The sequence below is a fragment of the Setaria viridis genome, chromosome 2 (assembly GCF_005286985.2).
Source record: "Setaria viridis chromosome 2, Setaria_viridis_v4.0, whole genome shotgun sequence".
In the NCBI taxonomy this organism is placed as follows: Eukaryota; Viridiplantae; Streptophyta; class Magnoliopsida; order Poales; family Poaceae; genus Setaria; species Setaria viridis.
Genome location: NC_048264.2, coordinates 33,884,780 through 33,896,932, shown reverse-complemented (window position 1 = coordinate 33,896,932; position 12,153 = coordinate 33,884,780). Strand labels below are relative to the sequence as shown.

The window sequence follows — 12,153 nt, the reverse complement described above, 5'->3', positions numbered from 1 at the left end:
TCCCTTCCCACCTCTTCCGGCCTCCTCGGTCAAACCGCCTTTCTCTCTCCTACTCTTCGCCCCCCCGCCCCCACCCCCCGGCTCTCCCTCTCCCTCCCTCTAAAAAAAAGTAGCGCCCGGAGAACCGAGAGGCTGCAGAAAGAGAGGCGGAAAGAGGCAGCAAAATCTTGCTTTGTTGAGAATTCTTTCCCCTGTTCTTTTAGGGTTCTTGGTTGGTGGAATGGAAGCTCGGCATCTCCATTTGTGCCCCCGAGATCTTCGTCGTTCCCCTCGTGCGTAGCCTTTTGGAAGGTTGGTGAAAGTGCGAGGAACATCGATAAAAAAGGGAACCCACAGAGCTTGGTCCCAATTTTTCGCTCTCCATGTTCTTTGCAGGAGGAATTTCGGTTCACATGATCCGTTCCTGTTCCTGACGGCGTTGTCGCCCTCTATTCCAATCCGCCCACCCTGCTGCTGCTTCGCTTTTTTCGGTGGAGAGAAGAGGAAGCAAATCATTTGGTCTCGGAGAAGTCGTCCTTCCCAGTTCAGGTGCCAGTTGGAATTTCTATCCTGCTTTATTTTGTTGATTGTGCCTTTTTTGTCCATCTATGTTGATGATAAGGGCGGCTAGGTTGGCATCGAATTTTGCGTGTTTCAGAGTTGTTGAGTTTTGATGAGATCGTTTCGGGATCGCAAAGCTTGCGTCTTTGGAGTTTATTTGTTTCTCATTTCAGATGTCTTCTCTCCACGTCGCATCGAAATTGCATCTGTGTTGATTCAGTTGCAGGGACTGAGTGCTCTGTTGGGGAAAGTTTGCAGTTTGGTTTGCAATTCTCTTGCTTGAGCAATAGATTGGATTCTGCATTCTGTATGGAAATTTATGTTTTGGGTTATCGTAAATGAATTTACTGGAAATTTGTAAAGGTTGCCGTTTGTTGCAGTTGATTTTTCAACTCTTCGACTCCTGTATTTGACTTTTGTCATCTCTACAGACTGTTAAGCTGTTTGCCAATGGAGTTTATAGTTGGTCTGTGTACTACTGGTCAATGGTCATATATGAATATGATTTATTTGTTTTTTGTGTTCTGCCTTTGGCTAATTTTTCTGCTGTAGGATCCTGATTGGTTTTCAACATTTGTTTCGCTCAGTATGTAAAATTTGTAAAGAGGGCAAGAGAAGGGGGAAAAAAGAACTTTAGCTCAGTTTCACTATCAAGCAACCTGATATTGCAACAGGACTAATGTGGTATTACATGACAATTATTTCAGTTGAGATAGATTACCGGCACGCATGGCCGGCACAGGCAACCACGGATCGCTCATGGAGGACTGGTTGCCTCCCCCCACACCAAGCCCAAGAACACTAATGTCAAGCTTCCTGAATGAAGAGTTCGGCTCTGGGCCATTCTCTAATCTTTTCAGTGAACATGGCACCAACAAGCCTCATGATCAATGTGAAAAGAGCAGAGAACTTGTGAGTTTGAGTGAGGAGGTGCCTGCTCAAGCTGTCAAAGACAGATTTCAAAAGGGTTTCTCCCTGGAGCCAAGTTTGTTCGGTGCTAATCAGAAATCAAACTCCCATGGTGGTTTGGCGGAGCGCAGGGCTGCGAGAGCAGGTTTCAGTGTTCCGAAAATTGATACTTCTCGAGTTGGTTCATCTGCAGTTATTCGATCACCCGTGTCAATTCCACCTGGTCTTAGTCCAACTACACTTCTTGAGTCTCCTGTTTTTCTTTACAATAAGATGGTATGCAATGTTTCCTTTATTGGTTTGCTTGTGCTCTCAAGATTTATCTATTAGATTGCAATAAGTCATAATTGGAGATAGCATTAAAGACTTGCATTTTCCAGTTTTCAGACATGGGTTTTGTACAGCATATAAGAACATTGATTGGTGTTTACTGTGTAGAACATGGTTTTGTGCAGTATACTTCTGCATGTGACTACAACACTGATTTGCTGCCTAGTGTGCAAAAGCATTGGTATACTAGAAATAGATCTCTGATTGGTGTCTTAGAAGCTTGGCTTCTGTTTTGATTTTATAGCTGCTAATATTAGATCAACACTCGGAACCTCATACCTGTGCTTGCCCTGTTTTGTTTGCCATGCATGTGAATTTAGCTGAATTGGTAATGGTCAATTGCAGGCACAGCCTTCTCCAACTACTGGCACATTGCCATTTTTGATGGCTACGAATGATAAGTCAACAGTACCACCAGCTGCTATCATAACTGAAGATTCTACATTTGATAATGATGTTTTTTCCTTCCAACCCCACTTGGGTTCTAAGCAGCAAAGCTTCTGTACTGCAGAAAAGGTGCTTTTCTTGACTGTTAGTATCTATCAGTATTTTCCATCTTTTTCCCTTGCAATATTATAATACTATTTGGCTTCCTTTTATTGCCAATCTCACCACTAAATTCTCTTTTTTGTTTCTTCAAATAAAAGTATATTTTTATGAATTCATGTGCCTGAAAAAAGTTTCTCTGTACAGGACTACGGTGCTCATTTTCAAAACCAGTCCTTGTCGAATATTCATCGGCAGGAATCCAGTCTTCAGTCAAGCTTTACTGCAGTCAAGGATAACACTAATGCAACAATTGTTAAAGCTAAGGCATCAGACTCCATGTTCGGCAACAGTCACTATTCAGCTGGCCAACAGCAAGATGATGAGACAAACCAAAATGCGCAAAGCGAAGGTGTTGACATTAGAGCAGCTGCTTGTGTTCCTGTATCAACTCACTGTGACGCGTCTCTTATGGAGTCTCAAGATGCAGTTGATGTCTCATCAACGCTATCTAATGAGGAGGATGAGAGGGCAACACATGGCACTGCTTCTATAGAATGTGAGGGTGATGAGGATGAGACTGAATCTAAAAGAAGGTTAATATTGTCCACCACTTAACTACTTAACACGGACTGCATGCAGTTATATTGAGCTCACTGATACTGTTTTTCAGGAAGCTGGATGCATTAGGAACTTCTACTATTACTACTGCTGTTGCGACCCCCACCAGTACCATTGACATGGGAACTGCAGCCTCGAGAGCTGTCCGGGAGCCTAGGGTGGTTGTTCAGACCACAAGTGAGGTCGACATCCTTGACGATGGGTATCGGTGGCGCAAGTATGGTCAGAAGGTCGTTAAAGGCAATCCAAATCCAAGGTCACACTTTCACTACCATTTCTTACTTTATGTGGTATCCTCCATCCCCTGAAATTAGTAACATCATTTCATTTCATTTGTCTGCAGGAGCTACTACAAATGTACACACCCTGGCTGTTCAGTGCGCAAGCATGTAGAGAGAGCATCGCATGATCTGAAGTCAGTCATCACAACTTATGAGGGAAAGCACAACCATGAAGTTCCGGCTGCCAGAAACAGTGGGCAAGCCGGTTCCAGTTCTGCCAACGCTCCATCCGCTTCACAAGGTAGTAGCTCTCACCGTAGGCAAGAACCAGCACAAGCCAGCTTTGCTCATTTCGGTGCTTCCGCTCCTTTCGGCTCCTTCGTTCTCCCACCGAGCAGCCAGTTGGGGCCAGCAACAGGCAATTTCCGCTTCGGGATGGTCCCGCCAGGCATGGCGATTCCGATGCCCTCTCTAGGATCTCTTGCTCCAACAAAGATGGTTGGAAATTCATCAGCTATGCAGGGGTACCCAGGCCTCATGATGCCAGTAGAACCGAAGGCAGAGCCAGCCCCACCAGTTTACCAACAGATGATGAGCAGGCCTCCATTTGGTCATCAGATGTAAATAATAGGAAAGAGAGAAGGGGATAGATTTGCTTCAGCTTGTATACATGATAGTGACGCTGCAACATTGCTTTGTTCTAGTCCGTCCGTCCCCTCCCGCCCCCCCCCCCCCCCCCCCCCCCCCCCCCCCCCCCCCCCCCGCGCATTTCTTTGAAGCAAAAAATGATGAGGATGGTACCCTATCTTCCTGCTGTCGTCGATGGAACTTGGAAATCAATTAATCGAAACTTATGGTTGTGAATACGATCTGCTCAAATTGTTCTGTTAGACTTTTTTTTAGATCATGGAGTTGTGCTGTCAGACTTAGTCCAAGCACCTGAAACAGCAAAGAAAAAATGTGCACACAAACGACTCAGCTGCCGCTGCGTTTTGAAGGCATTTTTGTTTGGATTTGGCAGTCTGGTGCTGGTTCTCATTCTGATGTCAGGATTGACCTTGTTCCTAGATTTAGTCTTGGACTACTGAAGCCTGCCTGAAGACTGTGTTGTCTCCATGGAGGCACAAGTCAGAAGAAAACCCGGACTCGCATGGCTGCTCCATTCGGATAACGGCGACGGCGCGCACGTGTGCAAGCGCCGCCCATTTTGAGCGCGCAGCGTACAACGAATAGGACTTCCAAGTTCCAACAGCCATCTTTATCAAAAAAAGTTCCAACAGCCATGCATGTGTACACACAAGAACTGAAAGCAATCTAGGAATCGATCTCCAGTTAGTTGTAGTTAAGCTCGAATTGCAGCAGCTAAAGTTATTGCCGTCCATTCTGAATCGTGTCCACTGTAAACTCGAGTTAACAGCAGGTAAAAATGGCGGTGTGTGTCATGCCGTGTTTCTGGCTCAGTACGCGGGGGCCCTCGTCACGGAGCCGTCGAACACGACGACCTCGTCGCCGGCGGCCACGCCGTGCCACTGGAATGACCGCGCCTCGTCCATCACGCTCTGCCGGTGGATAAAGAAGTAGGCGCCGCCCCCCGGCAACGGGAACCCGGCCCCGCGCGCGCGCTCCAGCTCCGCCCGCAGCGCCGACACCGCGGCGCGCGCGGCCACGGCCACCTCCACGCGACCCGCGCCGCACCGCGACACCACGGTGACCCGCAGCGGCGGCGGCGCGCCCTCCTCGCCCACGCCCCTCCTCTTGCTCGCGGGTCTGTTGCGCTTCACCTGCCGCTGCTGCCGCGGCCCGTCGGGGACGAGGGCGACGTGGATGACGGAGCCCTCCACGATGCCGTGCCGCTCGATGCCGCCGCCGCCGCCGCCGTCGTCGTCCACGAGCACGTCGCCGTTGTGGAGGAGCGACATGGTGGCGGCGGGCCAGCCTCGGCGGCTCTGCAGCTTCTCCTTGATGTCCTGCACGGTGTCGAAGAAGCCCACCTCCATCTCGAAGGGCTCCTCCCCTGCGCACACGAAGCTCACGTCCATGTCCAGCCTGAGTTACCAATCAAAGGTCCTATCCTGTTAGCAGCAGGGTAGCCGCAGGCCGCAGCCACGGAGATGGCACGGCATATATGCCATGGATGGATCATGGAATGCACTAAGTGTGAACCATGGATTCGTCTGTTCGATCTGTTGGTTGCCCGAAAGAATTTCCAATGAGCACTGGCCTGTGAGCATTGGCCATTGGCCGGCCTTCAGATTGTATTCGCGAACAGATTGCTCCTGCAGATGCCATGCAAAATGAGGTGACTGTGACACTGTCCTCATCTACCCTCACAAGATGGGCATGGCTGCTAGATTGCTTTTCAGCGCTAGTACAGCAGTAATGCAGGAAGAAGCTTCTCATGAGCAGGCTGTGACAGAACACGAGTCCTTCATTTTCAAAGGGGATGTGCCGTTCTTTTTTTTTATGGGATCCAGAGGATAAGTATGGAAAGCTGAAAACAGTTTACGGAGCTCCTATACATCCCGTGGAAAGCTCACGGAACTACGGAAGTCCATTATAGTTATAGCCCAGCCCAGCGCCTAGCAAAACGATCATGCGCATGACTGAAAGCCTAACAAAACATATTTAACTGAAAAAATATTATCAACATTTTTTTTCAAAAAGTTGAACCAACATTTCTACCAACAATTATTTGAAAAAAATTGGGCAAAATACTTCTTTAGAAAAAGTTGAATCCAACATTTTTCAACCTTCTTCTCCGATGGTGCGTGGCCGGCCGGACATGAGCCCGCGCGGGGGCGGGGCATCAAGCGCACGCGCGTGCTGGACTGGCCGCGGAAGCGGGGCCAGTTGCAGCGGCAGTGGGCTCCACGCAGGGGGCGGCTGCGCAGTCTCCTTCGTCGCATGAATTTCAAACATTAAAGGTTGACTTAAAAAAATCTTCAGGGAGATGGATAGGATTTCCGACAGTGTACCCCTTTCGGCCCACGCTAGCTAAAAGCCCATCACATCCACTATGGGCCTACCCAGCCCAACAAGTACAGCGTAGCTTTTCTTTCCTCGACGGTGTCGCCGTGCCGCCGGCTCGCCGCCGCTAGGCAGCTCTCGACGCGCGCTATGGTCGCCGCCGACACCCGGGCGGCGAGGGCGCGAGGCCGTGTGAGAGTCCCGGTCGCCGACGGCGCCGCCCCCGGTCTGCCGTGGCCTCGGGCGACGTATCACGTAAGCAGCGAGAAACGGACCTAACTGGAGGGCCACGGGTTTCAACGGCAATTTTGCGATCAGACTTTTTACAACGACAAATATGAGTTCGAGGATGAAACTAGTGGTATAAACTTACAATTTATTTACCCCCCCCCCCCCCCCGGCGTTGCCTCGTATTAGTGGATTCCTGCCGCTACCGCGTCACTTTCAGTTTTCTAATCTAAAACGAGCATGTGGCGTCACGTACCAATACTTGGGGTGTTTGATAGCACCTGTCACATCGAATATTTGAATACTTATTAGGAGTATTAAATATAGTTTAATTATAAAATTAATTGCACAGATGGAGTCTAATTCACGAGATGAATTTATTGAACCTATTAGTCTATGATTTGAATGGATTAATTAGCCTTATTAGTCTATGATTTGAACGGATTAATTAGCCTTAATAGATTCGTCTCGCGAATTTAGACTCCATCTGTGCAATTAGTTATAATTAGCTCATATTTAGTCCTTCTAATTAATATCCGAACATCCAATATGATCCTGCTAAATTTTAGCACCTCGTATCCAAACACCCTCTTAAATAGAATTTAGGCCACATACTCAAGGGAATCCCCTTGTTGCAAAAAGAGCCAACGGGCTGCCGCTAGCGACAACATCGCCGGCGAGCAAAAGCGGTCGTCATAGGATGCCCGCCACCGGCGCCGGAGAAGGCGGCAAGGCGGCCGCCGGGTCGGCCAGCCTCCACAGCAAGACCCTCCTCAAGAGCGAGCCGCTGTACCAGGTAGTTGATCCATCCGAATCGCCAGCATCGATCCTTCACTCCACGGCGAGACTAACGCCTCCGATCTCACCTCCTCCTTCTAGTACATTCTGGAATCCACCGTGTTCCCTCGGGAGCCCGACTTCCTGCGGGAGCTCCGCGTCGCCACCGCCTCCCACCCCATGTGAGTCACGCCGTCCTCGGATTCGCGACCCGCTCATTCAGTGCCTGCGTTGCAGCGTTGGTGTGTGAGCGCTTCTTGCACGGTAGGTGTTTGATGTTTGTCCCCGCGCGCTGAGACGCGCTGCAGGGCTGTCATGGCGGCGTCGCCGGACGAGGTGCAGCTGTTCGGGCTCCTGCTCGAGATGCTGGGCGCCAGGAACGCCATCGAGGTCGGCGTGTTCACCGGGTACTCGCTGCTCGCCACCGCCCTCGCGCTCCCGGACGACGGCAAGGTTGGTTTGCAAGCCTGCGCCCACAGCATGGGCCTTGCCTGTCGCTGATCAATCTCCGTGCTCGGTGAGCAGATCGTGGCCATCGACGTCACCCGCGAGAGCTACGACCGGGTCGGATCGCCGGTGATCGAGAAGGCCGGCGTGGCGCACAAGATCGACTTCCGCGTCGGGCTCGCGCTGCCGGTGCTGGACCAGATGGTCGCCGAGGTGAGATACTGAGATGAGATCCCTCTTCGTCTCCCTGCGCGCAGAACGCGATCTCTGTGCAAGTGTTCTTGCAGCGCGGAGATGAGATGATGCCGCTGCGTCTGATTTTGGGCTTTGCAGGAGGGGAACAAGGGCGCGTTCGACTTCGCGTTCGTGGACGCGGACAAGGTGAACTTCCTCAACTACCACGAGCGGCTGCTGCAGCTGGTCAGGGTCGGGGGCCTCATCGCCTACGACAACACGCTGTGGGGCGGCTCGGTGGCCGCAACCCCCGACGAGCCGCTCGCCGCCGCCACCAGGGAGTTCAACGCCGCCATCGCCACCGACAGCCGCGTCCACATCTGCCAGCTCGCCATCGCCGACGGGCTCATGCTGTGCCGCCGCGTCGCCTGAATCACCGGCGTCCTGTGCCCGCCCCGAAACCGCTCTGGTCTGCAGTTCTTCACTGGAAAATAATGTCCATTGTTTGGATTTTGTAAAAATAACGAACTGACCGCGAGCGAAATAAACCGCGAATGCGCTTGTGTGTCTCACTCTCATCGTGTTCAATCTATTCGTATAATCTTTGTTCAGCCGGTTGGCCGGCGGGCGCCATGCCGGCGACGCTGGTGTCCGTCCGGTGTCGCATGCCGGCCTGCCTCTTCTTCGAGTCTTTTTAGGGAGACCGAATGGGGTCGCGTAGCACAAATTGCACAATACCCTTTGCTCCTCCTGGGCCGTCAATGAGTGTCTGTAGTTGGGCCCGAAATGAGCTAAGCGGCGCTGGGGTCAACTACTTCATCGAGAGGCCCAAATGGGGCAACAGGCGTCGCGCCGGCGGGCGGCCAGCGCGACCCGGACTCACTCTCTGACATGACGCGGGCTAGATGTACTTTGTAGGGCCCGCCAGCTAGGACGCGGGTCCCACGTAAAAATTCTGGCCACGTACAGCTAACGCCGCGACGATAAGAAGTGGGGAACGAAAAAAATCAATCTTTTCCGGTTTGTTTACCGATACTCTCTGTTTCCTCTCGCCTTCCACTCCCTGGATCTCCCAGCTCCAAGCCCCGGGCCGGAGAATTCCGATCCCGAGAGCCCCCACCACAGGCTGCCACCGATCCCGAGGGCTCGTGCCTCCAGCCCTCCGAAACGGCACCTGATCCAATCCGGCTTCTGAAGCCGCGGCCTCTGGCGCCAATTCCGGCGGCGGGCGGCATGGATTCCGGCGCCAACAGCGTCGGCGAGTCGGTGGGCGAGTCGCCGGCCCCGGCGCCGGAGCCGGAGCCGGAGCCGGAGACGCGGCCGTCCGAACCAGTCACCAAGGGCCGCGGGCTCCGCCGGTGGCGCCGTATCCCGCGCGAGCAGCAGCACCACGAGGGGTCCCCGGCGAGCCCCGGGGCTGTGGGGGCCGGCGTAGGTGCTGGCGCGAACGCGGCTGAGGACTTGGCGGCGCAGCTCCACAAGCGCCGTCTCTTCCCCACCGCCGACGCGCCCAAGGGGAAGGAGGACGCGGCCGTCGAGGAGGTGGAGAGCTCGGTCGCGTCCGTGGAGTCCAGCTTCGTGCCGCTGGTGGCGTCCCCGCCGCCGGCGCCGACTAGGCTCGACCCGAATCTCGGCCACCTGATCGCCACCGCCGGGTTCTCGCTGGGCGCGGGCGGCGCCGACTCGGACAACAGCGACGACCGGACCAGCAAGTTCTCTACTGCCGCCAGCGCGCCGCGCCATGACTTCTCGTCCGGCGGCTTCGGCCGGGACCGCGACAGGCCACGATCCCGAGCCCCCGGCGGCGCTGCTCATGGCAAGAACCTCCGCGCTGCGCGCGGGCGAGGCGCCAGTGCGCGCGCTGCTGCCTCTCCTGTGGAAGGAGAGAATTCGCGCTCCAGTGTTGAGTCCAACCTTCGCAGCTCTAATGCTGCTCATGCGCGGCGATCCAGCGCCGGGATCACCAGCAACGGTGTTCACAAGGTTCTGTTCCCTGATGACCATCAGAGTGACGACGAGGCTCCAAGTGAGGAGGTGAGGTATACCACCGGAGGTTTCTACAAGGAGAACGGGAGTGTAGTTGGGAGATTGGGCAACTGCGATTCCGATGCCAACAATCATATCTTTGATGAAGCGAGTGTCGGCAAGTTCGAGAATGGAGGGACTCATTCAGGTCTTGATCCATATATTGAGTCGATTGCATTGCTTCAGTCAGCACAGGAAGCACTTGAGAACGGTATTGTCAGATTTCTCTCTACCATCTTAACTTTTGAACTTGATATTACTTCAAAGCTTGCCTTTTAGAGCTAATTAAATCGTATTGGAACTCTGCTTTCTGTAGAATTTCTTGTAACTTTGAAGAGATGAATTAATTGTTGTTTGATATGCTTAATGAAAGATGTAATTGTCATCATGGTTCGTTAGTACTTTTGGGCGGACAAGAAGTCCATTTTTCAATTAAGTTAGGGGTTAAGTTCTGCATCTTCAATTTACTTTAAGCTTCATTTGTTTTGCGCTTGCATTTTGAGATTCATTAGTTCAGGTTCGTAATGTGGCCTACTCTATCTGCTGGTATGAAATGAGTAATTGTTGTACTTAATCAATCATTGATTGAAGGGACAACGAATAAAGGAATAGTGCCTGCCGAGGATAATCTTTAGACGAAGTTCACGTCACTCTATGCTTCTTTCATACCTAGCAGTGGTTAATTCAATAATTCAGTACTGTTTGAATGAATTTGCTTTAGCAGAATAGTTTGTCATACCAGGTGTAGGAAGTAAGTTAAATTTCATCCTGCCAAACGGTCCTTGTTTGCTGTTTTTTTTTCTGTATGTAAGATGAATTGGTCCAAGGTGAATCATGCTTTATTCAAAAGCAAATGCAGACTTTTTGCTATTTCGACATATGACAGGCAGCAAGCAGTTAATTAGTGAAATTATCAACCACTTCATTCAATGGCTATGTTATAATTAACTGCCACAATTGTTGACCTGCTCGATTTGTGAGACACCTCTCTTTAATTTACTTGTGCTGTGACATACTGTTCGCTTTAGAATTTTCAGCGGAAGCTGAATAACTGACTTGCTTCATCTCCTACTTCTGAGGAGTGGAGTATTTATTATCTTCAGCTAGCAATTTTTCTGTTTAGCTATTGTTGAAGCCTTTATAACTTTGAAAATCACCTGTGCACACATGGGCAGGTCTCATAAGCAGAGCAAGAATTCATGCTTATTGTGCGTTCTGAGAAATCTAATTTGTGTATGCTAGCTAACCTTTTATTTTTTTTTAAAAAAAAGCTGCTAGCTAACCATATCAGTAATCACGCCACGGTATAATCCATAAGTATATTTTTGATGACCTGCTTAAATCTTCCTTTTATTCTCGTACAAAAGCTTGTTTTTTTTCTCCTAAGAAAATCTTCTTTGCCCCAGCCGAGTGTTTTTCCAATAACAAATTGCTGCTATATTGCAGAGATCCAAAAGTTTGTGGAGATCAGGAAAGAATCTGATGAAAATTCCACAACTCACCACAGTGAAACAGAATGGAGCAGCTCACCCCATCCTGACGAATCTGTAGAAGAACTAAGTGAGAAGATAAAGGTACTTGAGTCCAAACTGGAAGAAGCAACCATGCTCATCAACGAGCAGGATTCAAAAATACTTGAACTGGGTGCACTTAGCCAGAAACAACCACAGGATACTGCGCCATGTAACAACGATCTGTTGTCTCTGCAGTCTGATGTAGACCAACTGTTCTTGGAGAAGATGGAGACAGAGATTCAATGCTTTATCCTTACAAGAGCTTCACAGGATTGGATGCCCCTGACCAAGGATCAATTTGCTCTTTACGAGGCTCAGAAATCCCTGACGGGGGATTACGAATCCTTAGAAACTAAGCTGCGGCACACAGAGAACAGGGCGATGATGCTCGAGGAGATGGTGGATAAACTAGAGTCACAGTGCAAGGAGCTCTCTGAGACTTCAGAAGTCTTGAAGCTGCAGGCCAGAGCAAGCAGAGCCTCCTTGTTCTGCTCCATCCAGTTCGTGCTGCTGTGCATCGCCATGGGGACCCTCCTCGTTCGCTTTCTGCCCTCTTCTCCGGAGATTGTACCTACTTGAGGTTAGAAAATTCGGCCAGTCAGTCTTTGTGTAGACATTGTTAAAATATTGTTTACTGTAATTTATTAGGCATCAATCGCCTTACAATTTTTCGTTTTTGTAACATCAACTCGATTTTGCTAGTAATCACTTTATGAATTTACTGTACTTTTGGGTTCTGGAAATGCTACGTGTGAAGCTTTGCCATGGCTGGCATGATGTTCATGCTGAACATGTACCATACTGTTTTTTTTTTCAACTCATGTAGTTGCACAATATAACTGTGCTATGCGATACACCACATGCTGCGAATGACTCAAGTTAAAAACACATGGGGTACATGCCGTACTGAAAAC

The 12,153-nt window shown here is 50.6% G+C and overlaps 4 protein-coding genes across 4 annotated transcripts; 3 read left to right on the top strand and 1 right to left on the bottom strand.

Annotated features, from left to right (window-relative positions):
- Positions 1–69: 69 nt before the first annotated feature.
- On the top strand, positions 70–3,813 carry LOC117846105 (probable WRKY transcription factor 2). Its single transcript, XM_034727212.2, has 7 exons — positions 70–291; positions 376–528; positions 1,248–1,725; positions 2,125–2,295; positions 2,473–2,861; positions 2,939–3,142; positions 3,230–3,813. Exons 3-7 carry the CDS (start codon positions 1,270–1,272, stop codon positions 3,729–3,731), a joined length of 1,722 nt encoding a protein of 573 aa, XP_034583103.1. The 5' UTR covers positions 70–291; positions 376–528; positions 1,248–1,269; the 3' UTR covers positions 3,732–3,813.
- A 443-nt stretch (positions 3,814–4,256) lies between these two features.
- LOC117846106 (uncharacterized) lies at positions 4,257–5,515 on the bottom strand. The gene has a single exon (XM_034727214.2). The coding sequence runs from the start codon at positions 5,144–5,146 to the stop codon at positions 4,565–4,567; it is 582 nt and encodes a 193-aa protein (XP_034583105.1). The 5' UTR covers positions 5,147–5,515; the 3' UTR covers positions 4,257–4,564.
- Positions 5,516–6,907: 1,392 nt separating this feature from the next.
- On the top strand, positions 6,908–8,272 carry LOC117842309 (caffeoyl-CoA O-methyltransferase). The gene is made up of 5 exons (XM_034722705.2): positions 6,908–7,098; positions 7,182–7,261; positions 7,388–7,532; positions 7,605–7,739; positions 7,860–8,272. The coding sequence occupies exons 1-5, from the start codon at positions 7,003–7,005 to the stop codon at positions 8,130–8,132; spliced, it is 729 nt and encodes a 242-aa protein (XP_034578596.1). The 5' UTR covers positions 6,908–7,002; the 3' UTR covers positions 8,133–8,272.
- Positions 8,273–8,703: 431 nt separating this feature from the next.
- Positions 8,704–11,965, top strand: LOC117842308 (WPP domain-interacting protein 2). The gene is made up of 2 exons (XM_034722704.2): positions 8,704–9,936; positions 11,172–11,965. Exons 1-2 carry the CDS (start codon positions 8,934–8,936, stop codon positions 11,816–11,818), a joined length of 1,650 nt encoding a protein of 549 aa, XP_034578595.1. The 5' UTR covers positions 8,704–8,933; the 3' UTR covers positions 11,819–11,965.
- Positions 11,966–12,153: the final 188 nt, after the last annotated feature.